Below are 26,945 nucleotides of genomic sequence, written 5' to 3' on the forward strand. Positions count from 1 at the left end.
AAAACTTTAAGTGATTCTCTATTATTCCCAAATAAGATTAAAGCTCCTAGCCATTGGCTCCTTAATTCTTTTCTAACATCCTGTTTTTTTACCTTCCTCTTAGGGAACATTTCCTTAGTATCTCAAGATTGAAAAGAACCATGAAGAAATCCCTAATAAAGTTACCCATCCACTGGAATGTTTCTCCCACACTCCAGCTGGACTATAATCTTTTCCTACTAAGCTATTTCTAGAATAATTACCACTCATTAAAATTTTTTTCCTCCTTTTGGCAATATCATACCTGCTTTCTTTGAACACGCAAAATGAAACCCAGTGACTGATTCCCTCTTTGTTTCTCTCTAGTTTGTTCCCAAGATTTTCAGTTTGTTGGTCCCTACCTATAATGTTTTAGAATTTGAAATAGATCAGCTGGAATTCCATCACCTCCACTAGCTTTGTTTATAGTGATGCTTCCTAAGGTCCACTTGATTTCACTTCCAGGATGTCTAGCTCTAGGTGAGTGATCACACCATTGTGATTATCTGGGTCATGAAGATCTTTTTTGTACAGTTCTTCTGTGTATTCTTGCCACCTCTTCTTAATATCTTCTGTTGCTGTTAGGTCCATACCATTTCTGTCCTTTATTGTGCCCATCTTTGCATGAACTATTCCCTTGGTATCTCTAATTTTCTTGAAGAGATCTCCAGTCTTTCTCTTTCTATTGTTTTCTTCTATTTCTATGCATTGATCACTGAGGAAGGCTTTCTTATCTCTCCTTGCTATTCTTTAGAACTCTGCATTGAAATAGGTGTATCTTTCCTTTTCTCCTTGACCTTTCACTTCTCTTCTTTTCTCAACTATTCCTCAGACAGCCATTTTGCCTTTTTGCATTTCTTTTTCTTGGGGATGGTGTTGATTCCTGTCTCCTGTACAATGTCACAAACCTCCATCCATAGTTCTTCAGGCTATCAGATCTAATCCCTTGAATCTATTTGTCACTTCCACTGTATAATCAGAAGGGATCTGATTTAGGTCATACCTGAATGGTCCAGTGGTTTTCCCTACTTTCTTCAATTTAAGTCTGGATTTTGCCAGAAGTAGTTTACGATCTGAGCCACAGTCAGCTCCTGGTCTTGTTTTTGTTGACTATATAGAGCTTTTCCATATTTGGCTGCAAAGAATATAATTTATCTGATTTTGGTATTGACCATCTGGTTCCATCCATGTGTAGAGGCTTCTTTAGTGTTGTTGGAAGAGGGTGTTTGCTCTGACCAGTGAGTTCACTTGGCAAAACTCTATTAGCCTTTGCCCTGCTTCATTTTGTACTCTAAGGCCAAATTTGCCTGTTACTCCAGGTGTCTCTTGACTTCAATATACCAGCAAATTTGGAAAACTCAGCAGGACTGGAAGAGGTCGGTTTTCTTTCCAATCCCAAAGAAAGGCAATACCAAAGAATGTTCAAACTACAGCACAATTGCACTCATCTCACACGCTAACAAAGCAATGCTCAAAATTCTCCAAGCTAGACTTTAGCAATATGTGAACCGTGAACTTCCAGATGTTCAAGCTGGTTTTAGAAAAGGCAGAGGAACCAGAGATCAAATTGCCAACATTTGTTGGGTCATAGAAAAAGCAAGGGAATTCCAGAAAAAATTCTATTTCTGCTTTATTGATTACACCAAAGCCTTTGACTGTATAGATCACCACAAACTGTGGAAAATTATGAAAGAGATGGGAATACAAGACCAGCTGACCTGCCTCCTGAGAAACCTGTATGCAGGTGAAGAAGCAAGAGTTAGAACTGGACATGGAACAACAGACTGGTTCCAAATTGGGAAATGAGTGTGTCAAGGCTGTATATACAGTTAGCAAAAACAAGACCAGGATCTGACTGTGGCTCAGATCATGAACTCCTTATTGCCAATTTCAGACTTAAATTGAAGAAAGTAGGGAAAACCACTAGACCATTCAGGTATGACCTAAGTAAAATCCATTATGACTATACAGTGGATGTGAGAAATAGATTTAAGGGACTAGGTCTGATCGACAGAGTGCCTGATGAACTGTGGATGGAGGTTCGTGACATTGTACAGGAGACAGGGAGCAAGACTATCCCCAAGAAAAAGGAATGCAAAAAAAGTAAAATGGCTGTCTGAGGAGGCCTTATGAATAGCTGTGAAAAGAAGAGAGGCAAAAGGCAAAGGAGAAAAGGAAAAGATATACCCATTTGAATGCAGAGTTCCAAAGAATAGCAAGGAGAGATAAGAAAACCTTCCGAGTGATCAATGAAAAGAAATAGAGGAAAACAATAGAATGGGAAAGACTAGAGATCTCTTCAAGAAAATTAGAGATACCAAGGGGACATTTCATGCAAAGATGGGCTCGATAAAGGACAGAAATGACATGGACCTAACAGAAGCAGAAGATATTAAGAAGAGGTGGCAAGAAAACATAGAAGAACTGTACAAAAAAGATCTTCATGACCCAGATAATCACAATGGTGTGATCACTCACCTAGAGCCAGACATCCTGGTAGTGAAGCCTTAGGAAGCATCACTACGAACAAAGCTAGTGGAGGTGATGGAATTCCAGTTGAGCTATTTCAAATCCTAAAAGATGATGCTGTGAAAGTGCTGCACTCAATAATTCAGCAAATTTGGAAAACTTAGCCGTGACCACAGGACTGGAAGAGGTCAGTTTTCATTCCAATCGCAAAGAAAGGCAATGCCAAAGAATGCTCAAACTATTGCACAGTTGCACTCATCTCACACACTAGTAAAGTAATGCTCAAAATTCTCCAAGCCAGGCTTCAGCAATACATGAACCATGAACTTCCAGATGTTCAAGCTGGTTTTAGAAAACACAGAGGAACCAGAGATCAAATTGTCAACATCTGCTGGATCATTGAAAAAGCAGAGTTCCAGAAAAACATCTATTTCTGCTTTATTGACCATGCCAAAGCCTTTGACTGTGTGGATCACAATAAGCTGTGGAAAATTCTGAAAGAGATGGGAATACCAGACCACCTGACCTGCCTGTTGAGAAACCTGTATGCAGGTCAGGAAGCAACAGTTAGAACTGGACATGGAACAACAGAGTGGTTCCAAATAGGAAAAAGAGTACATCAAGGCTGTATATTGTCACCCTGCTTATTCAACTTATATGCAGAGTGCATCATGAGAAACGCTGGACTGGTAGAAGCACAGCTGGAATCAAGATTGCCGGGAGAAATATCAATAACCTCAGATATGCAGATGACACCACCCTTATGGCAGAAAGTGAAGGGGAACTAAAGAGCCTCTTGATGAAAGTGAAGGAGGAGAGTGAAAAAGTTGGCTTAAAACTCAACATTCAGAAAACTAATATCATGGCATCTGGTCCTGTCACTTCATGACAGATAGATGGGGAAACAGTGGAAACAGTGGCTGACTATATTTTTGGGCTCCAAACTCACTGCAGATGGTGATTGCAGCCATGAAATTAAAAGACGCTTACTCCTTGGAAGGAAAATTATGACCAACCTAGACAGCATATTAAAAAGCGGAGACCTTACTTTGTCAACAAAGGTCCGTCTAGTCAAGGCTATGGTTTTTCCAGTAGTCATGTATGGATGTGAGAGTTGGATTATAAAGAAAGCTGAGTGCTGAAGAATTCATGCTTTTGAACTGTGGTGTTGGAGAAGACTCTTGAGAGTCCCTCGGACTGCAAGGAGATCCAACCAGGCATCCTAAAGGAGATCAGTCCTGGGTGCTCATTGGAAGGACTGATGTTGAGGCTGAAACTCCAATATTTTGGCCACCTTGTGCGAAGAGCTGACTCATTGGAAAAGACCCTGATGCTGGGAGGGATTGAGCGCGAGAAGAAGGGGACGACAGAGGATGAGATGGTTGTATGGCATCACTGACTCAATGGACATGAGTTTGGGTAAACTCTGGGAGTTGGTGATGGACAGGGGGGCCTGGCATGCTGCGGTTCTTGGGGTTGCAAAAGGTCGGACATGACTTAGCTACTGAACTGAACTGAACAGATATGCAGATGATACCACCCTTATGGCAGAAAGCTGAGAGGAACCAAAGGGCCTCCTGATGAAAGTGAAAGAGGAGAGGAAAAAAGCTGGCTTAAAACTCAATATTCAAAACACTAAGATAATGGCATCCCGTTCCATCTCTTCATGGTAAATAGATAGGGAAACAATGAAAACAGTGAGAGACTCAATTTTGTTGGGCTCCAAAATCACTGCAGATGGTGCCTGCAGCCATAAAATTAAAAGACATTTACTCCTTGGAATAAAAGCTGTGACCAACCTAGACAGCACATTAAAAAGCAGAGACATTAGTTTGCCAACAAAAGTCTGTCTAGTCAATGCTATGGTTTTTCCATTAGTCACATATGGATATGAGAGTTGGATTGTAGAGAAAGCTGAGTGCTGAAGAATAGATCCTTTTGAACTGTGGTGTTGGAGAAGATCACTGAGAGTCCCTTGGACAGCAAGGAGATCTAACCAGCCTATCCTAAAGAAATCAGTCCTGAATATTCATTGGAAGTACTGATGCTGAAGCTGAAACTCCAGTACTTTGGCCAACTGATGTGAAGAACTGACTCATTGGGAAAGATCCTGATGCTGGGAAAGATTGAAGACAGGAAGAGAAGAAGATGGCAGAGGATGAGATGGTCGGATGACATCACCAACTCAATGGACATGAGTTTGAGCAAGCTCCTGGAGTTGGTAATGGGAAGGGAAGCCTGGCGTGCTACATTTCATGGGGTTGCAAAGAGTCAGACACGACTGAGCGACTGAACTGAACTGGCCAATAGTGTTGACTATTTGTGGGTTTTGTGTTCATTCTGATTTCTCCTTTATGTTTGTACTATATCCTCCATTAAATCCTGGAATTCAGAGATCATGAGAAGTACCTTACAACTAGTACTGCATTTGGTAATAAGAAGGTATTTTATAAAATTTGACCCTTTCAAGAAGAGTAGAAGCTGGTTTTCTTCTCTTACTATCTATCTCTGTTTAGCTCAAAGACATGCCAGAACTGCAAATCCCACTGAGAAATAAGTGTAGCTCACTTTTATAGTCAGGACAGACAGAAAACACTGAATCACTACACTGTTTAGTAGGAGCAAGGGAAAAAAAGTCGTAACTTTAATGATATGGTTAAATTTTTATAATGTATATTTGAGCAATGATATCAGATTTTATTTTAGCAGTGGCTTCTTTTTTTTTTTTTTTCCCCCCACATAAAAAGGACTCTAATTCTATATCTAAAACTCAGGATTGCTCCTTTGGTTATTTAAATTTTCATTGTTCGGGGCTAGTCCTCTATTGCTTTTGTGAAAGCGATGCATACTGCTGGAGGGTAGGGTTTTCTGGAATCAGTTTTAAAACCCTTGTTTTACGAGAGTGGAGCTACATTATTTCCCTTGGTTTATTTGGGAAGGTTGAAAGATCGTCAGGCTGAACAGGAACCACATTCTTGGATTCACGGTGTATGAACAGTTGCCATCATATTAGCATTGCCCCATTCTGTCTCCATTTGTAATATCTAATGGAGCTTAAATCAATTAGTATACTTAGGATAGGCTATCTTTGTGTGAAATGCCAAACAGAACAAACAAAATAGAATCCACAAGATGCTGAAAAAGAATTTTGTTTTTAGCTCTTTTTCTAGTTAGGACAATTTTGATTCCTTTCCTGGAAGTATTTTTTTTTTCCTACTGAAAAGAGAATAAAGCAAAAATAAATTAAGAAGAGAAAATTTGGCTTATTGACCTTTTGGGGATGATTATCTTTGGGACTTTCTGTGAAGTTAGGTTGTAGTGATCTTTTAGGCGGTTGTATATATTTTTTTAAACAGAAAATGACTGTTAACTTTAATTGACTGTATTTGTTTATTTTTATAACACACTCCCACTTCTGTCATCCTAATGCAGTCGATATGTGTCTTGTGTGTAACATCACTTCATCATCCTTTGCATTGAATACTTAAAGGGCAAGTATTAAGAATTGCATGCTCTACATGAAAAGATGGATGTACCACATTTAAAAGTGACTCTTACACACTGTGCACTGATTAAAAGAAAAAAATTAAGTTGAAAAATATCCCTTTAATATGAAAGGGAGAAAATCGTAACTTCTGTATTCTAATACTTTGAGTGTCATCACTTCTGTATTCTTCCTTTGTTTCTTGATCCATGTGGTTTTTTTTCCCCTTGCAGCATTGTTTCCCTCCCCTTGAGTAGGTAGCTTTATACTTATGATTTTTCTTTTTCTCAGATTGCACTTAAAATCCACTCCTTTTTTTGTGGTTGGCGTTCTTTAGTCCAGATGCTTCCTTCTGTACTGTGTTTAGGAGCTCTATTTCAAGGGACAGACTTAAAAAACAAAAAAACAAAAAAAACCCTCTTACTTTAGATTATACAATTCCCAAGAATTCTATCTCCCTAAAAAAACCTTCATGATGAAGGATCTTCAGGAAGATTTTGTAAGTAGATGTTTTGTTTTCTTGGGAGTTCATAGCATTGGGAGAATTTAAGATTTGAGAAATCAAACTGTGAGTTAGTAAGAGCCAAAGCTTTGTGAGTGTTAACTGGTGAATACAGAATGGGAGAGAAGGTTCAGGAAGGAGGAAGTAGCCTTCACCTCAGTTGAAGAGGAAAATCCGGGTAAGCAGCCCTGGAGGCAGGTGTAAAGACAGGCTTTCTTTAGGCTGTTTACACATCTGTCTCTGTAAGCAACATAAATAGGGCTTTTTTTCCTGCCTGGCCAACTCATACCCTGCTCCTTGTTTTCTTTGAGGTTTCAGCTTAAGTGTCACTTTCTCAGGGAGGGAAATGTTCATCTAAAATAAGGAGGAACTCCCAATTTTCTTCACATCAGCCTGCAGTATTTTCACTGACGTCCCTATTATCCAGTCCTCTCTCAGTATTTTCTTGTACATGTATTTTTTCTTCTCTCCTCTTTGCCCTCCCTGCCTCCCAGCAGTGGACATAAGGTTAATAAGTGCGGGGCCATGTCAGCTGTGTTTATCACTCTATCTCCAGTCCCTAGAATAGAACCCGCACTTAGCGGAGAGTGCCTTTGGCTAGACTGTCATCTGCTTGAGAGCAGGATTCCGCCTTATCTGTGTGTGTGTGTGTGTGTGTGTGTGTGTGTGTGTGTGTGTGTGTGTGTGCTCAGTTGTGTCCGACCCTTTGGGACCCCATGGACGGTAGCTCTCCAGGCTCCTCTGTCCAGGAGAATATCTAGCCAGAATGCTAGCGTGGGTTGCTATTTCTTCTCCAGGGGATCTTCCCAACCCAGGGATAAAACCCACATGTCCTGTGGCTCCTGCGTTGGCCAGTGGATTCTTTATTACTGAGGCATTTGGGAAGCCAGCCTTATCTTTGTAGCCCAATGATTATATAGTGTCTCTTGAATTGAATTATTTAGGCTAACATAATTGAAAAAAGTGAGAAGGTAGGATAACTTTATTAATGAAAACATCCCATTCCTTTTTTCCCTCTAAATAAGAAGCAGTATCAGTCTCAGTGATAGAGGGGCCAAGTGTAAAACCTGGGATAAAACTAGGTAAAACTTTGATGCTGAAGGACTGTCCCAAGGATTGGTGACTTATGCTGTTCCAAAAAGCATGAGGTGATTATTTTAGGAAGTGAGATTCTTCAGTGGCTCTTAATATATTTGATTAAATAATGAAAAGCAATATTATATTTAGTTTCAGATGTGCAATGATTCAAAATTTTTGTAGCTTATATTTCATGTAAACTTATTATAAAATACTGGCTATATTTCCTGTGCTGTACAATATATCCTTGTAGCTTTTATAAATACATTTATTTTACATACAGTAGTTTGTACCTCTTAATCCCCTACCCATATCAAACCCCTTCCTCTTTTTTTTTTAATCCCCAATGGTAGCCACTAGTTTGTTCTGTGTGTCTGTGAGTCTGTTTCTGTTTTGTTATATTCATTGATTTGTTTTACTTTATTTTTTAGATTCTGTGTATAAGTGATTAACATATTTGTTTTCCGTCTGACTTACTTCACCAAGTGTAATACCCTCCAGGTTCATCCATGTTGTTGTAATGGCAAAGTTTCATTATTTTTTACGCTGAGTGCTATTTCACGTGGTATATGTACACCACATCTTCTTTATCCTTTCATCTGTTGATGGACACTTAGGTTGCCTCTGTATCTTGGCTGTTGTAAATAATGCCACTATGAACATTGGTATGCATGTATCATTTTCAATTAATGTTTTTGTTTTCTTCGAGTATATACTTGGGGGTGGAATTGCTGGATCATATGGTAGTTCTGTTTTTAGTTTTTTGAGGAAACCTCTGTACTGTTTTTCATAGTGGCTCTGAAAACTACATTTGTACTAACAGTTCTAATGACCAGTTTTTGGTGGTTGTTTTTTGATGTGGTAGTATGCATTGAAATGAAGATGCTCCTGCCACATATTGTGAGGTTCTTTGTTACTTCTCTAGTTTCCCTAGGAGATCATTTTCCATGTAGCTTTCCCTTGTGGACCTTATGCAATATGGTATTCTGAAAAATATTTTGCCCAAGGTTTAACTTTAAGAGTGATATCTTTAAGATAGATCTCTTAATTTAATAATTCTCAATAAAAGAATTAGGTCTGTCTTAGGTTGAACTTTCCCTGAAGATTTAGTTTTGCTCTTTCTTATCATATTAGCTGGGATATGTGTTTCCACTTGGCCAGTCCTTTGAAGCAGTGCTATATACTGAGTTATATTGAAGGAACTTGGGACAAACTGGTGTGGGTGCTATCAACTTTGGTGAAAGATATAAGCTTGAAGACTTATATTTAATACTTCCTAACATTTCTTAATGATATGTCGTTTTAGGCAATCTCTGTATTTTGTTGGCTTATTTTTTCCCTCCAGTTTTATTGAGATATACTTGACATATAACATTATGTAAGTTTAAGGTGTCTAGCATGTTGGTTGGATACATTTATATATGGCAAAATGATTCCCACCATAGCATCAGCTAATGCTGTCATTCTATCACATAATTTTCATTTCTTTTTTGTGATGAGGACATTTAAAATCCAGCCTTTTGCAACTTTGAAGTATATGATGTAGTGTTTGGTGAATTTTGCACCTAGATAACTGACATCTTAAGACATGGCAAGAATTCCCTGGCAGTCTAGTGGTTAGGACTTTGTGCTTTCACAGCTGTGTACTGGGTTTTAGGGAACTGAAATCCTGAAATCTCTGTGTGTGTGCATGCATGCTCAGTTGTTTTCTGACTCTTCGTGACTCCATGGACTACAGAGCCTGCCAGGTTCCTCTGTCCATGAGATTTTCCAGGCAAGAATATTGGAGTGGGTTGCCATTTTCTACTGCTTTGCTGCCTTTTTATATGATCCTTGAAGAAATGATTATGAAGGGGGTCTTATTTTAATAAGGTGGTTATGTCTTCTGCAGATGAAATGTATTGATTTAACCTCAGCTAGATGGGCTAGTGATGTAACTCCTCCGAAAGCTGAAAATGTGCATACATTAAAAAAAATTCTCTATTTTCTCCCCGTTCTGGAGAGAGCCATGGATCTTCTGAGTCTGTACATAAAGATCCCAAGTTACTAAACACTGAAGCTATTTTTATGTGTCATCATTAAGATTTTTTTCAACATAGCCAATTTAGAGTCATGAACTCTTACTCCAGGTGTAGGAGTTTTGTATAGCATTCAAAATTAACAGTCCCCGTTTTATATATGTTATCCATTTTACCCTTCCTGGGTTTGGATGTGAATTTCTAAGTGTGTGTGGTGTGAATTCTCTATGGAAGTATATAAGCTTCTTCCATATTACCTGTTTTTGTCTTCATCATTTTCAGTGTTTTTTCTTATACAGACTGTTCTGTTATGCTGTAACTTTCCTGAGGCAAAACTCAGGCTCATACTTTCTGTTTGCTACCTAGGCATTTCTTCTCAACTTCCAGGCTTGCTATATCCCTTCCTTCGAGGTCGTACTAAAGTTACATTTTATTAATTCTACTCTGTTTCGTAAAAAGTAGGCTGGGTTCAGAGATGAAAAGAGGCCTGAGACGCAACCTTAGCCATTGGAAAGCACAGAATTAATCTAGTGTGAGGGTGGGGCTTGATTATAGCTTGTCTATTAGAATTAGCTAATGGGATCAATAAGAAAAAAGGCTGAACCCAGAAGAGGGACAGGGCTGTTTTCGTTGTGGAGTATTGGCTGAAGGTTTTCCAGCCGAGGTCTATTTGAGTTGGTCCTGGAGTGGTGAATCCTGAGGAGGCCATGTATTTCACATCTGCCCAGCTAGCTAACTATATCTAGCTTGCTTCTTTATAACTTTGTGAAAGTTATTTGGGCAGTTATCTCGTGTGGCCACTGTTCTCTACTGCATAGAAAACAATTAGATTTTCCCAATTGCATTTGAATTTGAAAAAAAAAAGTCAACAAGGTAAAAACAACTCAACAATACAGTTCATGAATTGCCTGATGTTATCTTTAATACATTTTCAGGGAAATAAGGAAGGGACACAAAGTGGGAAAACATTTTTTTTTTTTTTGTTATTTGGAAATACTTGTTTTGAAATGGGCTGAGTAGAAGCAATGGCAGAATCTCTCTGTGTGTGTGTATGCACGCACACATGTATGCATGTGCCTATGAAAACAAAAAATCCAACTGTTGATTCTTGTTCTTTTCAAAATGTCAGGAATGTAAAGTCTTGGTCATGTTCAGTGGCAGGGCGATGCCCAGCCTAGATGTTAATCCTAGATGCACAGAACAGTTGGGGACAGCAAGATGGCCATATTAGTACCTGCTTCACATTTCTTAGGGGCTCTGATGTGGTGCAACGGAAGCAGGAAGAGAAGGAGTCCAAAATGCTAAAACTGGAAGGGACATTGGGCCCAAAGCCATGGTAATAACCAGTCTCTACATAAACCAGAGAGAGTTTAGTATGTTTCCTTTCTAGAGGGCTTAGCACAATGAATAAAGTAAAAGCAATAATTATCGGTGGGCAGCTGGGGCATGTCCTTAACAAAAGTTAGAACCAGTTCTCAACTTTCAAGAGAAGACCTCTCTGTGGCAATACTTTTTATCACTTCTACCATTTTTATAATATTATGTTGATAGTAGGGAGTTTGGAGAGGAATTTGACTGGTTAATATCAGTTCATTGCTGCTTGTGGAATTGCAACTTCTTTAGCAATGGTAGATCAGCAAAGAGTGGCATGAGTCTTTTTTTAAATTGAAATGTAGTTGATTCATAATGTTGTGTTAATTTCTGTTGTACAGCAGAGTGATTCGGTTACACATATACATACACTCTTTTTGTATTCTTTTCCATTATGGCTTATCACAGCATATTGAATATAGTTCCCTGTGCTATACTATACAGTAGGATCTTGTTGTTTATCTGTTCTACATATACCAGTTTGCATTGACTAACCCCAAAATCAAGAGTGGCATGAATCTTTAAGAAATTCAATTCAACTTTTATTGAGCACCTATTATTTGGTGCTCAAATAAAATGGTGGTGGTGTTGACCTTACGTTGCTTAGTCTAGCGAGGAGTCTGAGAGGTGAATGAATATTATCAGCCTGCCTCATAAGTGCAGCAGGAGAAGCTTGGAAGAGAAACAGGGAGACGTTCTGAAAGAGCTAACATCTGGGCTGGATTTCGACAGGAATAAGAGTTCCCAGTGATTTCTACTGAATTAATGCATATAATTTAAAAATGAATATGAATCTCTCATTTTATTGTCACCTAAAAAAATTTGATGGCTTTCTAAAGATGGGTATACCCTCAATAACTTATGACATTTGACATCTTATTACATAGATCTTAATAAATTCTTAGAATTAGAGACTCATGTTCATGATTCTGATTATAAAACAGTTGAATAAATAAACCAAACTACTTCCCCCAACTTGACTTTTTTTCACATTAGAACTGTAAGTTTGTATTTGCACTGCGACTGATTTTCTGTCCTGTTTACTGTGAATAAAATGTTTCTGTTATTTGCTTCTAATTAAGAACTCAGGGTATTCAGCAGACATTGTTCATTTTGATGAAAAATACTGCATTTAAAAATAATTGAGGTATGAGTTGGTAAACAGTTTTTATAAAACCAGGCTTCTATGGAATAGTAATACATAACAGATCATTTCCCTTAGAGGGTGGAAAAAAAAAGAAAACTAAGACCGTCAGCTATAAGATGTGCTTATTAACAGCTGCTTTCTATAATAGGAGCAATTTGCATGCAGAATAGAGAAAATGAATTATACAAAAGGGTGTATAGAAGAACAGCTATAACTTCTCCGGCATGTACAGAAGCCCACAGAATAAACTTCCTTCAAATGACATTGGCATGATTAAATCCCAGGCAACCTGGCCAGTGAAACTGCTGTTCTGAAAAGAAGCTGCCAACTGGAAATGTCATGGGTGTAACACTAGCCTTCTGGGTGGGGTGGGATGGGGGTGCCCATGCATTTAGTGGCATCCCGCCGCCACTCAACGTTCAGGGTATTTGATAATTCATGATAGATTGGCAGGTGGTCAGTGGATGATGGGCTGAAGCCACTCTGAGTCCTTTTGCTTTTTTCATTTTTTATTAGAGAAACTTGTAAGGTCAGGTCAGATGCCTCATTCATCATTTACTTCTTCTGATGTCAGTTTGGGGAAATTTTCCTAAAGTGGGCTACAGGAGATAGCCTAATATTAAAATGCTGCCTTCAGTATAACTGTTTGTAATTGTATTTGTATTCATGGAATGTCTAACCAATTTTTAAGTACACCATCTTCATCTTCTGCATTAAAAATGCCTTAGACTTGTATTTCCCCACATATATAATCTTGAGTCTTGACAGCCGTACTTACAATGTACACGTGGTGTTCTCTCTTTTAAAAATTATGTATTTAACTCCTATTCCCTTTTTTTTTTTAACATTAAACTTTTACTTTATATTGGAATAGCGCCGATTAATAGTGTTTCAGGTGGACTGCAAAGGGACTCAGCCATTCATATACATGTATCCATTTTCCCCCAAGCTCCCCTCCCATCCAGGCTGTCGCATAATATTAAACAGTTCCCTGTGCTATACAGTAGGTCCTTGTTGGTTATCCATTTTAAATATAGCACTGTGTACCTGTCCCTCCCTTTTAAAAGGGATAGAGCTGGAGCTGTTTAGAGAATCCTTAGTCCAGGGCCATGGAATTCAGTCTTCCAATCCAAATCCAAGGCTTTGTACTTGTTTTCTTTTTTCTGTTTTCATTGGAAAAAGTTACATGACCATTGGGTATTGTACAGGTTAGACTTCCTGCCTCGCTTCTGTCGCATCTTGAGAACTGTGTTTGCCAGGACCTGTGCTGGGTCTTCTACATACATCATCCTGTTTGATCCTTACACGGTCCAGATGAGGCACCTGAGGCTCAGAGGACTGGTGTAACTTTGCAAAGGTGGCCTGGCTAATTCGAGATGGATCCCAGATTGGCATCCAGGTATACCCAAGCCCTGGACACTCTTCATGTTCCTGAGTAAATGTTTCTGTCCTTGAGGAGTGAAAGGGAATTAGAGATGAGGTCCCTGAATATATGATAATAAGAAGTTTGTTAAGTGTCAAGCCAATGCTTCAGACAGTCAATACTTCAGGAAGGTAAAGAGAGAAGAGATGATAGTACCTTGTGGGCTGGAAAGGCTTTGTGAGGAAACTGGGATTGGAACTAGCAGAAGATAATAAGAGTAGCATCAAAGTATGAGAGACAAGAAGAGGACAGAGTATAGGTGGGAATACTGGGCCTGTTGGTGGTGAAGCAATGCAGTTGGATGCAGCATAAGAGGTTTGGTGGGTAACAAAAGGAGGAAGGTTGAAAAGGTAGATTGGAGCCCTGCAGAACTGGGTTATGTGCTATATGGTCTTAATGTACAGCATGTGCATTTCTACTTCTTTGGGATACTGACTACCAATATGCAGTCTTAGCTAGAGTAGTTTCAGTTGGCTTGTGATTGATTTTGAATGAATGGAAATTTTAGTGGGGTGAATCATATTTAGCTTCATAGGGCATATGTTCTTTCCCAAGTCTAAATAAGTCTTTCTTCATAAGAATACAAAAACCTTATTGTTTCTTATGTATTCTTATGATATAAATAGATTTGAAGGGTTTATATGTATCACAATATTTCAGTAAATGTTCTTTGGTGGAGGTAATGGAGAATAGTGAGACTTAATGACATTGGAAGATACTAGGTTTGGGATCTTTCTAAGGAAGGAGGGTGGTCCTGCCACTTTTTGATATGAAAATTAGGATATCTCAGAGAACTGAGAGGTTTGGGGTAGAATGATATACATCACAGACTAGGCATAGATAGTATGTTTGTTAGGAAACGGATAGTTGCTTTCAAGCTTTGGGTCACAAGGAACTGTCCTCAGTTTCCCTGAAGCGTTAGGGCAGGGTTTAATAACTGAGGTCAAGTCATTCATGACCATGGCTGACACTGGTGCTCTATTCCTTATCAAGCCTTAATAAATAACTAACGTATTTGATTTATACAAGAATATTATTATTGTAGATTCTAAACAAGAAATGAAGAATAACTAAGAAAGTTAGTTGGGGCTTGGCAAGGGGCCATGAAAATTGAGAACGATGTAGGTGGAAGGATGGGATTTATTTATTTATTTTTTCTTGTTTTTAAAGGAAAGAAGAGTCTCTTTTTGCCTATAACTTTCATCTCACATATTCTTTTTTTTTTTTTTTTTTGATGTTTCAGTGTGCAAAGATCCACCTTACAAAGTAGAAGAATCTGGGTATGCTGGTTTCATTTTGCCAATTGAGGTTTATTTTAAAAACAAGGTATGTAATCTTTACTCATTACTCTTTCAATAGAAGATCCTTCATTAACCAAACAATGTTTCAAATAGTTTTGATTTATAAGCACTTCTATCACTAGATGGTTTTAAAATAAAAGTTAAATTTGTCTTCTGGGAATTTTGGCTATTGTTGTCCTTAAATAAAGAGGAAGTGGCTAGAGAAAGATAATTTCAGTTCTGAGGAGTCAGATTATGTGAAATTCATTAAATGTCTCTTTTAAGAGAAGAGTGATTATCATTTTGAAAAAGAAGATTAATATATGTTTGTAAAATAGAAATTATGGCTTTTCGGTGAAATGATCTTTGTCTATTTTCATACTTCTAGAATTTTGAGACATTCAAAGAATTGTCTTTTATTTATCTTTATCTGATACACACATACAACACACATATATACAGTTATATCAGCTGCTGCTGCTGCTGCTAAGTTGCTTCAGTTGTCTTACTCTTAGCAACCCCATGGACTGCAGCCTACCAGGCTCCTCTGTCCATGGGATTTTCCAGGCGAAAGTATTGGAGTGGGTTGCCATTGCCTTCTCCGGTTATATCAGCAAGTGGATATTATGGATTCTATTGGATTTTAAAAATTTCAACAGTGCATAAATGGCAAAACACACAGACTATATAATATTGGACAAATTGCTCAACCTCTGTGGGGCTGACTGTCCTTATTTATAAAATGGGGATAGGATAAAAGTACCTACCTCGTAAAGTAGCTAGGAGGAATTGATCAAATAAAGCAATGTAGAGTATTTAGAATGATGCTTCATATGTAAGTAAGCACTTAGTAAATACTAGCTGTTATTTTTAATCACCCTGTTTCTTTCTTTCATTCCTTTCCTGATTACTAAGGTAATCATAGTTCCTAAAACCTGCTCCAAAGTGAGATAATTCACTTTTTTTAAAAAAGGAATTGAGCTTTTAGAATGTTGTGTCATCCAAGCTAGTGTTCCACAAAGTCTGGTGCTTGGACCAGCAGCATTGGCATCACCCAAGAGCTGGTTGGAAATGAGATTCTCAGGCTCTATCCCAGATCTGTTGAATCAGAATCTCTGGGATGGGGCCTGGAAATCTGCACGTTTACTGGCCTTCTAGGCAAACAAACACCAGTAAGTATGAGAACTCTGATAAGCCACTCCTGAAATACTGTCTCACCAACTTTTTCTTTTTCCTTTTAATTGAAGTATAGTTGATTGCAATATTGTGTTCCATTGACTTTTTTTTTTAAGTGTTTGTTGTGTTTGTTACAACATTGCTTCTGTTTCATGGTTTGGTTTTTTGATGGAGAGGCATGTGGGATCTTAACTCCCTGACCAGGGATCAAACTCTTATCCCCTGCATTGGAAGGTGAAGTGTTAACCACTGGACCACCATGAAAATCCCTCCACTGACTTTTTCAACGTATAGAAGGCCCAGCCTTCAATTCAATAAAAGCCTCTTTGTGATTAAGAGATAATTTGCTTTTAAATAAGCTCTACTGGAACTATCCTGAAAAGTTGGAATGTGTAGAAAACAGGGGTAGATTTTATTTTCCATATTTTTAAATTTTTTTCAAAAGCCAGTTCCCTCATGTGCCACATTGCTGCTCCATGACCCTCCTATACATGTTACCCTTTTAAATTGTTTTTCTTTATATTTGTATTTTGGGAACATTATTTGGGGGTATTACACAGTATTGCACATAATCTACTTCTGTGTAAATATTTGAGTTGTTTACTTTGTCTATGGCAGTTTGCTAAACCTTTTACATATGTTACTTTATTCAGCTGGTTTATAAGAACTTTTGAGAGGTTATTATTCCGACTCTACAGGAAAGGAAACTGAGTCATGGAAAGATTACATGGCTTGTCCAAGGCCACACACAGTTGGAAAGTGTTAAAACCAGACTCTTGATCTAGGTCTTTCTCTCCATTGGCAATTCTCTTAACTTCGGTTCCTCAGAAGAAGTCACTCTTTGCCAGAATAATTACCTTCCTCAGTAGTAATACCACTGAACTGTTCACATGTTTTTCATCAAATCAGAATTTGTTGAGATGTGCTTATGTCTGTTCATATGACATGCTTTTACACTGATGTATGGATTTGTTTTTTCTCATATCAAGATTCCCTTAGGAAATAAGTTTTTAGCTTTCTTTTTTTCCTTCATTAAAAAAATTGAGATATAACTTACACATCATAAAATTCATCCTTTAAAAGTATACAACTCTGTGGGTTTTAATATATTGTACAAACATCACCAGTGTTTAATTCTAGGACATTTTCATCACCTCATAAGAAAACCCTGCATCCATCAGCAATCGCTCCTCATTTCTTCCTCTCCCAACTCCTGGGATTAATCTGTTTCCTTTAAACCATTCATCTATTTCCTTTCTGTGTGTAATATCCTATTCTGGGCAGTTCGTATATGTGGAAGCGTACAATGTGTGGCCTTTTGTGTCTGCCTTCTTTCATTTACTGTATTTTCAAGGTTTATCCATGTTATAGGATGTACCGATACTTGCTCCTTTTTTTAACTGAATACTGTTCCATTGTATAATGTAGCCCACTGTATATGCCACACTTTATTTATATTCATATTTATATTTTGATGGACATTTGACTTGTTTCCATCTTTGCCCTATGAATACTGCTGCTATGAACATTCATATGCAAGTTTTTGTTTGGATATACATTTTCAAGTCTCCTGGGCATATACCTAGGTGGAGTTGTTGGGTTGTGTGGTAACTCTGTGTTTAAATTAACTTTTTGAAGAACTGCCAAACTGTTTTCCAAAATGACCGTACTATTTTACATTTCTACCGGCAGTGTATGAAAGGTACATTGAAAGCTTTAGTTTGAAAATAATGCTGCAATGAAGTATCTTCCCTCCTACTTTGTTTTGAACTTCTCTGGTCACTTTTACAAGCTCTCATTTCCTCACAGAGATATATTTTCTGAACTGCCAAGTTCCCTTCTTTACAGAAATAATTGGAATCTCCTCATCCACCTGATTTAAAAAGAAAATAAATGCAGGATGAAGAGGCAGCAAGTAATGTGTGTAACACGTGGGCACACACAAATGCAGCCTTGGTAATTTGGGGAGCAATTCTTGTGACTGAAAGACGTACTATTTATTCACTTGTGAGGAAGTTTCAATTTCTTAAAATATGAAAGAAGAAAGATGCACTCGAGATGGAAAATAGTTATTCCTTGGGAGCACTGTGAAATAGACATGTTGGCTCACCACTGTTTAGTAGATATCCTATTTAGTGTCCAGATTAGTTGATTTCTATTTTCTAGTTTTAGATTTTCTTTAAGATTTTATACTTAATAATTGCCGTTTCCCCCCATCCCCACCCAGGTGCACAATGGAAAGTATTTCAGTGTTTATAATATGAAAAAGTACATACATACATACATACATACATGTGCTCAGTCGTGCCCAACTCTTTGAAACCCCATGGACTGTAGCCCACCAGGCTCCTCTTGTCATGGAATTTTCCCAGCAAGAATACTGGAGTGAGTTGCCCTTTCCTCCTCCAGGGGATCTTCCTGACTCAGGAATCGAACCCACATCCCTTGTGTCTCCTGCATTGGCAGACAAATTCTTTACCACTGTGCCAGGATATACCTAATTGTAGAGATGTGGGTTAATTACTGATGGGTTAATAATGCACACAATGCTATCTAGCAATTAATGTAGCAAGATGGACATGTCTATAAAACAAAAATGATGACTTAAATGTTACAGAAGTTGTTGTATATGGTTACGATATCGCTTATGTATGCAGCCATCACTTAAGTATGAAGCCAAGAATAAATGAGGTTACAGAGACAGACATATGTAGTACAAGAGCCAGAGTGGGAAGGACAGCACAGGAACCAAAGGGCATGGTTTACTGGGGGAAGAGGGATGGAAAGGCCTGTATTTATAAAACTTTATTTCTTTAGAGAAAAAGGCAAACTAACATGGTAACAGTGTTATCATCTGTTTAAACTCAGTGGAAAATGCATGGGTGTAGTATTTTAAGTACTTTTCTGTATGTTATTGATTCTTTAATTAAAATTATTGCTGTGTCTTCTCTTTTAATTTATCTTAGAGTATCTTAGAAAGCAAAATTTTGCGGTCTTTTATTCTGGACCTCCAAGCTGGATGTATTTCTTATATCTCTTCCTACTGAAATGACCCATGGGTGAAAATTTAGTAGGTCTGGGCCATTTCTCCAGAATGTTCATTTCATTTCTTTTCAGTGTATGTCATTGTCTTTATCCCTGGAGTTTACTTAATTCTGTCTTGTAGAAAGAACATCCATTATAATAATGGTTTATGAAAAAGTATTATTTCAAGTCTTCAAAGGGGATGAGAGAAAGCAGCAAAAGACCTCCACTTAGTGTTGGAAGGGGCCTGCCACCACATATTCAGTATATATCATCTTGTCCTTGGTCCCATCTCCATCCTAGTACTTTTCCTGCTTACAATAAGCTTGTCTTCAGTTTTGCTCACTTATTTGAGAGGTCAGAGTCAAGAGGGGTGGTGGAGTGACAGTGCTTGTTTTGAGTTCTTGTTTGTTTATTCTCTTTTTTTGTGGTTGTATGCAGTGAAACAAGCCTGTCTGTGAGAATCATGTGTGTTTCAGAAACTAAACCAACAGGCCCACTGAAACATAATTGACTGTAGCACTTCAGGTTTGAAAAGATCCCATGCTTCTCTCTTTCATTCTGTCCTCAGAAAAGTACATAAGTAAATGTCAAGGACTGAAGCAGACTGAGAGGAATAATTTAATGTTGCCAAAACCAGGTTTCCAACCTCTAGGAAATGTATTCATTTTATATGGAGAATAAATAGATGCTTCCTTGTTTGAACTTTGAAGAAGAATCTTTTCTATGGAGCATAGATTGATGTTAGATTGATGTCAGCCCACTGAGAAAGATATTCAGTTGGTCAGAACACAAATTTATGGGTATTTTTTACTTACTATAAAAAAATTTTAAAAGAAAATTGCCCTGAGGATTCATGCAAAGATAGCCACTTTTTGTGGCCATTTAGCCTTAGTTTTACTGAAAAGTGATTTTTTCCCCTTCTTTTTTCTCTTGGTTATAAACTGATGTGAATTGTAAAGTGATGTTACTACCTCTCTCTTTTTAATTTGGTAATTATTATATTCATCAGTGTATTTTTTTTTTTTCTTTAGAAAGTGTGCGGGAGTATACTGCTAGTAAAAGTGAATGGAATAAAACTTAGGAGCTATTCCTCTCACTTCATTTGATCATTGTTAACTATTTGGTATGGCCTTTCCAGTTTTCTCCCCATGCATTTGCATAGATAAAAAAGTATGTCTGTGTAGAGCTTGGCAAGAGTATAATATATCACATTTTAATATTTTCCTGTGACTTGCCTTTAATTCCCCTAGTGATAGGCCTTTCCAAGTTTTTGGAAATATCTGCATGGTATTCCATGGTAATGATATCATGCAGATTATCCATATTTTTTTGTCTACTATAAACAATGCTACCTCGAACATTTTATTTTACATCTATATCTACATTTACATACCTTTGCACACATATTTGAGTATTTCTGTGGAGGAGATTCTTAGAAGCAGATTTACTGAGTTAAACATTGTATGCATTTAGTATGTTGATAGATATTGCTAGTGTGTCTTCTCAAAGGCTTTATCAATTTGCATTCCCAATTGTAAGATAGAAAATGGCCCTTCTTATTTTTCAAATGAATTCTCTGGTTATAATGACAATTTTGCAATTCAGAGAAAAGGCAGATAAGCTAAAAAAAAAAATGATTATGATAATTACATTAGTAAAGGAATGCTATAACAGGGATGTCTAATCCAGATGGGTTAGGAGGGTTTGGGAGACTTTTCACAGGAGTTCTTGCTTCAGTTAGGTCTTGAATGATGAGTCTGCATTAAAAGAGGAAGGTTTGCTGGGAGGGGAAGCATTTTTGACAATGGGGAAGACTATATGTGAAAGGCAAATTGACTGAGATAGTAGGAAACACTGGGGAACAGCAAGTGCTTCACCTTTGTGAAAGGACAGAGCCTAGTAAGAGCACAAAGGAAGTGCAGGAAAGGTATTAAAAGACTGTAATGGTTATTACCAGGAAGTGGGATTTTATCCTGTAGAAAATGATGAGCCATTAAAGGCTTTTATGTCAATGGGAAGATGTAATCTGACTTTTGTGTTAGAAAGATCACTCTCTTGTCATTGTGGGTGGTGGAAAGAGGTAAGTTTAAAAACAGGCAACCAGATGAGGAATGATCAAAGTCCAAGCTAAGGCAGTGGTTAGCGTGACTAGAGCAGAGGGCATAGATTTGAGAGCTCCTAAGGAGGAATACTAAACAGACCTCAGGAACAGTTTGACTTTGATGAGTAAGGGAGAAGGAAGTGTTAGGGATGATTGTAGTGGTAAGATTTCTGTTTGCCATCATATAGAGTCTAGGAGAAAGGACACATGAAGATAACTTCAGTTTAGGATAATGCGTGACTTTGCTGTTGCTGCGGTTCGTCCCAGTGGAGGTGTGGTTAGACTGGAACACAAGCAAATGGAGTCAGGTGCTGGGCTGGAGGTAAAGAGAGGGGAGTCACGGTCATGTAGGAGGAACCAACTTCCTGTAGTGGGTGTTGTCTCCCTGGGGAACTTTGCGAAAAGACACAGGGCATGTAAGAGTCAATGAAAAAGGAGACACAGCAGCTTGTGAAGAAAACTAAGAAGGAATGCCAGTGAGTGTGAGGAAAACGGCACCCTGAGAGAGAATGGCATTCTGATCAAGGAAAGAAGCAGCAAGTTTTCTGCCAGATGAGTAATAGAAGTGAGAGACAGTGAGTGAATGAGTAGAGACTATGATTTAGGTAAGTTTGAATGAAGAAGTGAAACCCATGAATATGTAGTAGGTAATGCCTACATTCTGACAGTTTCAGTTGCTAAGACTTTTGAACCCAGAAGAACTGGGTTCAAATCACTTTGTTATATTATGCGTTAGTAATACAACAAACTTTTTTGAAAAAGAAAAACATTGTTTATTTGTGTAATTTTAGAAAATACTGTAATTCCTTATGTTGCTGGTGGGATTTTAAAATGGTGCAGTCACCCTGGAAAACAGTAAGGTTGTTCCTGAAAAATGTGCAACATAGAGTTACCTTATGACCCAGAAATTGCACTCCTAGGTGTATACCCAGGAGAAATGAAAATGTATGTCCATACAAGAAAAAACTTGTACACAAATGTTCATAGCAGCATTGTTCATAATGGCCAGAAATGGAAACAACCCACATTTCTATTTCCCAACAAATGGATAACCAAAATCAAGAATACCCATATGATGTGTTATTATTCAGCTGTAAAAAGGAACAGACACATGCTACAACATGGATGAACCTCAAAAACATCATGCTGAGTATGAGAAGCCAGTCACAAAAGATCACATATTGTGTATATATTTTATGTATGTTCATGTATTTATGCAAAATGTCTGGAATAAGCAACTCCATAGAAACAGAAATAGATTAGTGATGCCAGGGGATGCAGGATCTGGGGGACTGGGTAATGACTACTAATGAGTTTGAGATATCTTTCTGGAGTGATGAAAATCTGAAATTAGAAGGTGGTGATAATTTCATAACTCTGTGAATGTACTAAAACCCAGTAAGTATTACACTCCTAATGGGTAAATTTTATGATATGTGAATTATTTCTCAATAAAGCTATTATTAAAAAAACATAAATAGCTGTTATTAAAAAAGTAAAATGGTGAAGCTAATGACAAATGAAAAAAAGGTAACATATCACAGAGATGGTTAATATCTATAATACACAAGGGCTTTTATATAAAGTGATAAATTCTAAGTGCCTTAATTTCCTCATCTGTGAAACAGCTGACAGTTGACCCTAAGGAGAGCTATGAGAATTAAATGAGATAAATGTTAAAGAACATATTATTGTTACTGTTATACTGAGTATTCATTTCCCTGTGGATTCCTGAGAATCAGTCAGTAGAAAGGTTTAGATGTTTAGCTAGCTAATGACTGGAGAGTAGAACCTTGAGTATCATGGAATTATAATTATTGTATTCTCTTGGATATGTGCTGTTTTGTCCTCCAGGAAAATGCCATATGTTTATTCATTTCACAGGCATTATTGCATTTTTACAATGCACAGGGCACTAAGCTAGTTGTTGAGGGTACAATGATGACCCAGCCATTATTCCTCCTTTCAAAGATCTTATGATCCAGCAGGGTAAAAGGAGATAGTAAGAAGAGAGTTATTCTAAGACGTGGCAAGGATAAGAGAGAGAGGCACAGAGAACAGAGGAGAGACAGGACTGGAGTTCAAGGAAGCCTTCCCCATAAAACCTGAATAGAGAGAGATGAATAGAAGTTACCCAGGTAAAGCAGAAGGTGGAGAAATGACCCTGGTAATGTAAAGCAAGAGTGAAAGCCAGGGTTAACTGAGAATGAGTAAACTCTGGGAGCAACCAACTGCAGCATGTGGCTAGACCATCAGATGGGTGGAAAGGCTGTGGTGAGATACGGAACCAAGAGTAGACGCTAAAAATCCTAAGTGGCACATAGATGAGCTCGGATTATTATTCTGATGGCATTGGGAACTTGTGAATTTTTAATCAAGGAGTGAAAATGGCTAGGTTTTTGTTTCATATGGATAATTTGGAGGCCTGAATGAAGAAGGAATCGATAATCTATCCTGAAGTAGGAAGAACTGCTAGAGGAAGGATTTTATAGTAGTCTGGGCAATGGGTAAGAGCGTGCCAGGTATGGGTTAGAGGGCTTCTTCAGGAGATACTTTAAAAGAGAAAACGGCTGCTCTTGATGATGGGTGTTGGCGGTAGAGTCAGGGGAGGAAAAGTGGCTTCAGGGGTGTCTTAGGGCTCCAGTTGAGTGACTGTGTTACTGGTGTTATATCTCTTGAGAGATTGCAAGAAAGATGATGAATTTATTCTTTTCCGTTTTCCTCGAAGACAAGAAACTAATTTTTCAGATGTTTCCATTTTGCTTTGTAGATAGTTCCATGATGATTTTTTCCCCCGGTACTTCTTTGACACTATAGCTGTTAGACCTCTGGGTCTTTTCTGATCCTTCCCAGGAGTAAACTTTTGCTCTCTAAATCTCTATTTATGCCTAACTCTCTGTGTTCTTTTTTTTTTAACTTCTAGGAAGAACCTAAGAAAGTTCGCTTTGATTATGACTTATTCCTGCATCTTGAAGGCCATCCACCAGTGAATCACCTCCGCTGTGAAAAGCTGACTTTCAACAACCCCACAGAAGAGTTCAGAAGAAAGTTGCTGAAGGCAGGAGGGGTAAGTGATACTGTCTTCTTGTGAAAAGCCTTCCCATAGAAAGCTAGTTCCTTGTGTGTCAAGAAGTATGATAGTGTTTTGAGAGAGGTAAAAGAAATGAAGCACCTTAATGACCTCACTGTGTACTCATGGTTTGAAAAGAAGAGGTAAGCAAACAATATTTTAAGTAGCTGTGAGTCTGAAATTACATTATTGGTTAGAAGAGCCTTATAGTCTTATTTGGGCTTCCCTGGTTGCTCAGCGGTAAAGAATCCACCTGCATCGCAGGAGACAATGCAGGAGACTCTGGTCTGGTCCCTGGGTCAGAAAGATCCCCTGGAGGAGGCCATGGCAATTCACTCTAGTATTCTTGCCTGGAGAATCCCATGGACAAAGGAGTCTGGTGGCCTACAGTCCATGGTGTCACAGAGAGTCAGACACTATTGAAGTGAATTAGCATGCACACGTAGTCTACACAGTTCAGATTTATTTCGACAACAATCCAAACCCAAACTAGTTTCTGTTAAGAACAGTGCCTTAATTTTATTTTGGTGTATTGAAAGTTACATTAAAAATTATATTGTCCAAATTTTAAGGTCAAAATTAATAGAAAAGATGCACTCATTCAAATTACATATTTTTCATTTAAAAGCATATTTTTGTTTGTTTGAATTGTGTGTAGGTCATAGATGGATTTTTCTTTTTAAGATAATGATAATTAGCATGGTAAGTTTCTGCACATGTGAATTGGCTAGGATGGGGAAAATCTTTTAAGTGGAATTTCTCAAAAACATGGAATGTTTGCTTGCAGCGAAGTTAGCTACACAGCCAAACATTATTGATGGGTCAAAATCTACTTACCATTGAGGGCTACTGGGACCATCAGCTTCTACTTTAGCTGAACTCCTTGTGTCATATTATGTAGGCAGTTCAGATCCCATAACATTTTGTGGTGTGTGTTTTTTTACATTATTATTATATATTTTTTCCTTTTTCCCCCCTGTGCATTCTTTAGGATTTCCTTCCTTTAGTTTTACTGAAATGTTTTTGAAATTTTGCATTCATGAGCTTGTTATAGGAAGGGTATGTAGATGGTAACTTCTCAAGATGTCTCCTTTCACTGATAAACTCTGCCTGGGAGCTTTGTAGGAAAGAATTGGATTTTATACAGGGCAACATTCATCTGAAGTTCTACAAAAACTACCACATTTCATTCCACACTGTGCTGCATGTCAGTAGATTATGGGTTAAATAGATATTGATGGGTCAGCTTTGGAAATGAATGACCATTTATAGTACTTCATGGGGAAATGCATCTTGGTAAAGAAATGGGCTTTTGTCATACAACTTATTTTAAAGTTAGGGATTTATTATACATTTATTCAGGAATGTTTTTTTAAATAAACCCTACTTGATTCTTTTTAGTTATCTAGAGCACAATGTTGATGCTGCTTATTTGTGACCATGCCCTTAAAAATGAGCCTGTCCATTTTAAATCCTAATCATTCCCATTATTTTTTTTTTAAGAGGATGGCATTTTACACCTCTGGTTGTTCCTCTTGGATATGTGGTTAGGTAGGTAATTGGAGTGTGTGAATTATGGAGCTTGAGTACATCAGGCTTCAGATAAGGGTCGTCGGAAAAAGTAAATATGACACAAGAACTTTTTAAAACATCCACTTAGTCCTGGAGTACTCAAGGGTTGTTTGTGAGCTGGAGAAGAGGTTACAGGTCAGTGATAATGCAGCAGAGTGCGGGCCTGCACCCTGATAAGGTCTCTGGTTGATTTCTGTCTTTCTCTCCACTCAGCTTTTATCTCAGAGTTATCCTCCTTGACTTCTAACTTCCCTTCTTTGTATTTCTTTAAGTGCTATTCAAAGCCTGCCTGTTTTCCCCCTTTAGATTTGCATTGTGTCTTGACAACTCTAAAATGTGAAGTACTCAAGACACCCATTATTCGACATAAGTTCTTTAAGTGACTGACTTGAGTAAATTTTGTAGTAAAATTAACATTTAAAAATTCATTTGAAATACTAGTAATCTCATAGATTCTGTCCATTTCACATGGGAGGGTTAAAATAGTCTTTGATGGAAACGGGAGAATCTGAACCATTAAACTGTCTTATTGAGATTTTTGGATACCTCATATTTTGTTCACCTGACATTTTAATTTTTATCATTGTTGTTGTTCAGTCGCTAAGTAGCGTCCAACTCTTTACTATTAATGCAGTCTGTCATGGTGTCAGCTATCTTATGAGCCATTTTGATTTGATTGGAGATCTGTTTCTCCAGCTTCATGGAGATACCATTGATGTATATATAACTTGAGATTACAGCCTGTTGATTTGATACACTTGTATATTGCAGAATCATTATCACCATGGCATTAGCTAACACCTGCATCACATCAGATAATTACCGTTTCTCTTTTGTGGTGAGATCATTTGACTTACTCTTAGCAAATTTCACATATAATTTAGTTATTTACTATAACCGTCATGCTGCACATCAGATCCCTAGAACTTAATCATCTTATAACGAGAAGTTTGTGCTCTTTGATCCATACCTTCCCTTGTCTCGCACCTCCCCTCTCCCAGCCCTTGATAAGTACCATTCTGGCCTCTGTTTTTATGAGTTTAACTTTTTTCAGATTGTACATATAAGCGATATCATACAGTTTGTCTGACTCATTTCACTTAGCCTAATGTCCTCAGGGTTCATCCATGTTGTTGTAAACGGGAGGATGTCCTTCCTTCTCATGGCTGAATAATATTCTGTTGTGTACATGCATGCACGTACACAAATC

General features: G+C 37.8%; 1 protein-coding gene across 2 annotated transcripts in view; it reads left to right on the forward strand.

Moving 5' to 3' along the window:
• Window positions 1-26,945, forward strand: part of MLLT3 (MLLT3 super elongation complex subunit) — a 288,824-nt gene that overhangs the window by 141,655 nt on the left and 120,224 nt on the right. For both annotated transcript variants that reach the window (XM_043890769.1, XM_043890770.1), the window contains exons 3-4: window positions 14,753-14,835; window positions 24,017-24,160. In XM_043890769.1, coding sequence (XP_043746704.1) covers window positions 14,753-14,835; window positions 24,017-24,160 — 227 coding nt within the window. The remainder of the gene's footprint in view (window positions 1-14,752; window positions 14,836-24,016; window positions 24,161-26,945) is intronic.

This window comes from Cervus elaphus, chromosome 29 (assembly GCF_910594005.1).
Source record: "Cervus elaphus chromosome 29, mCerEla1.1, whole genome shotgun sequence".
NCBI classification, from domain to species: Eukaryota; Metazoa; Chordata; class Mammalia; order Artiodactyla; family Cervidae; genus Cervus; species Cervus elaphus.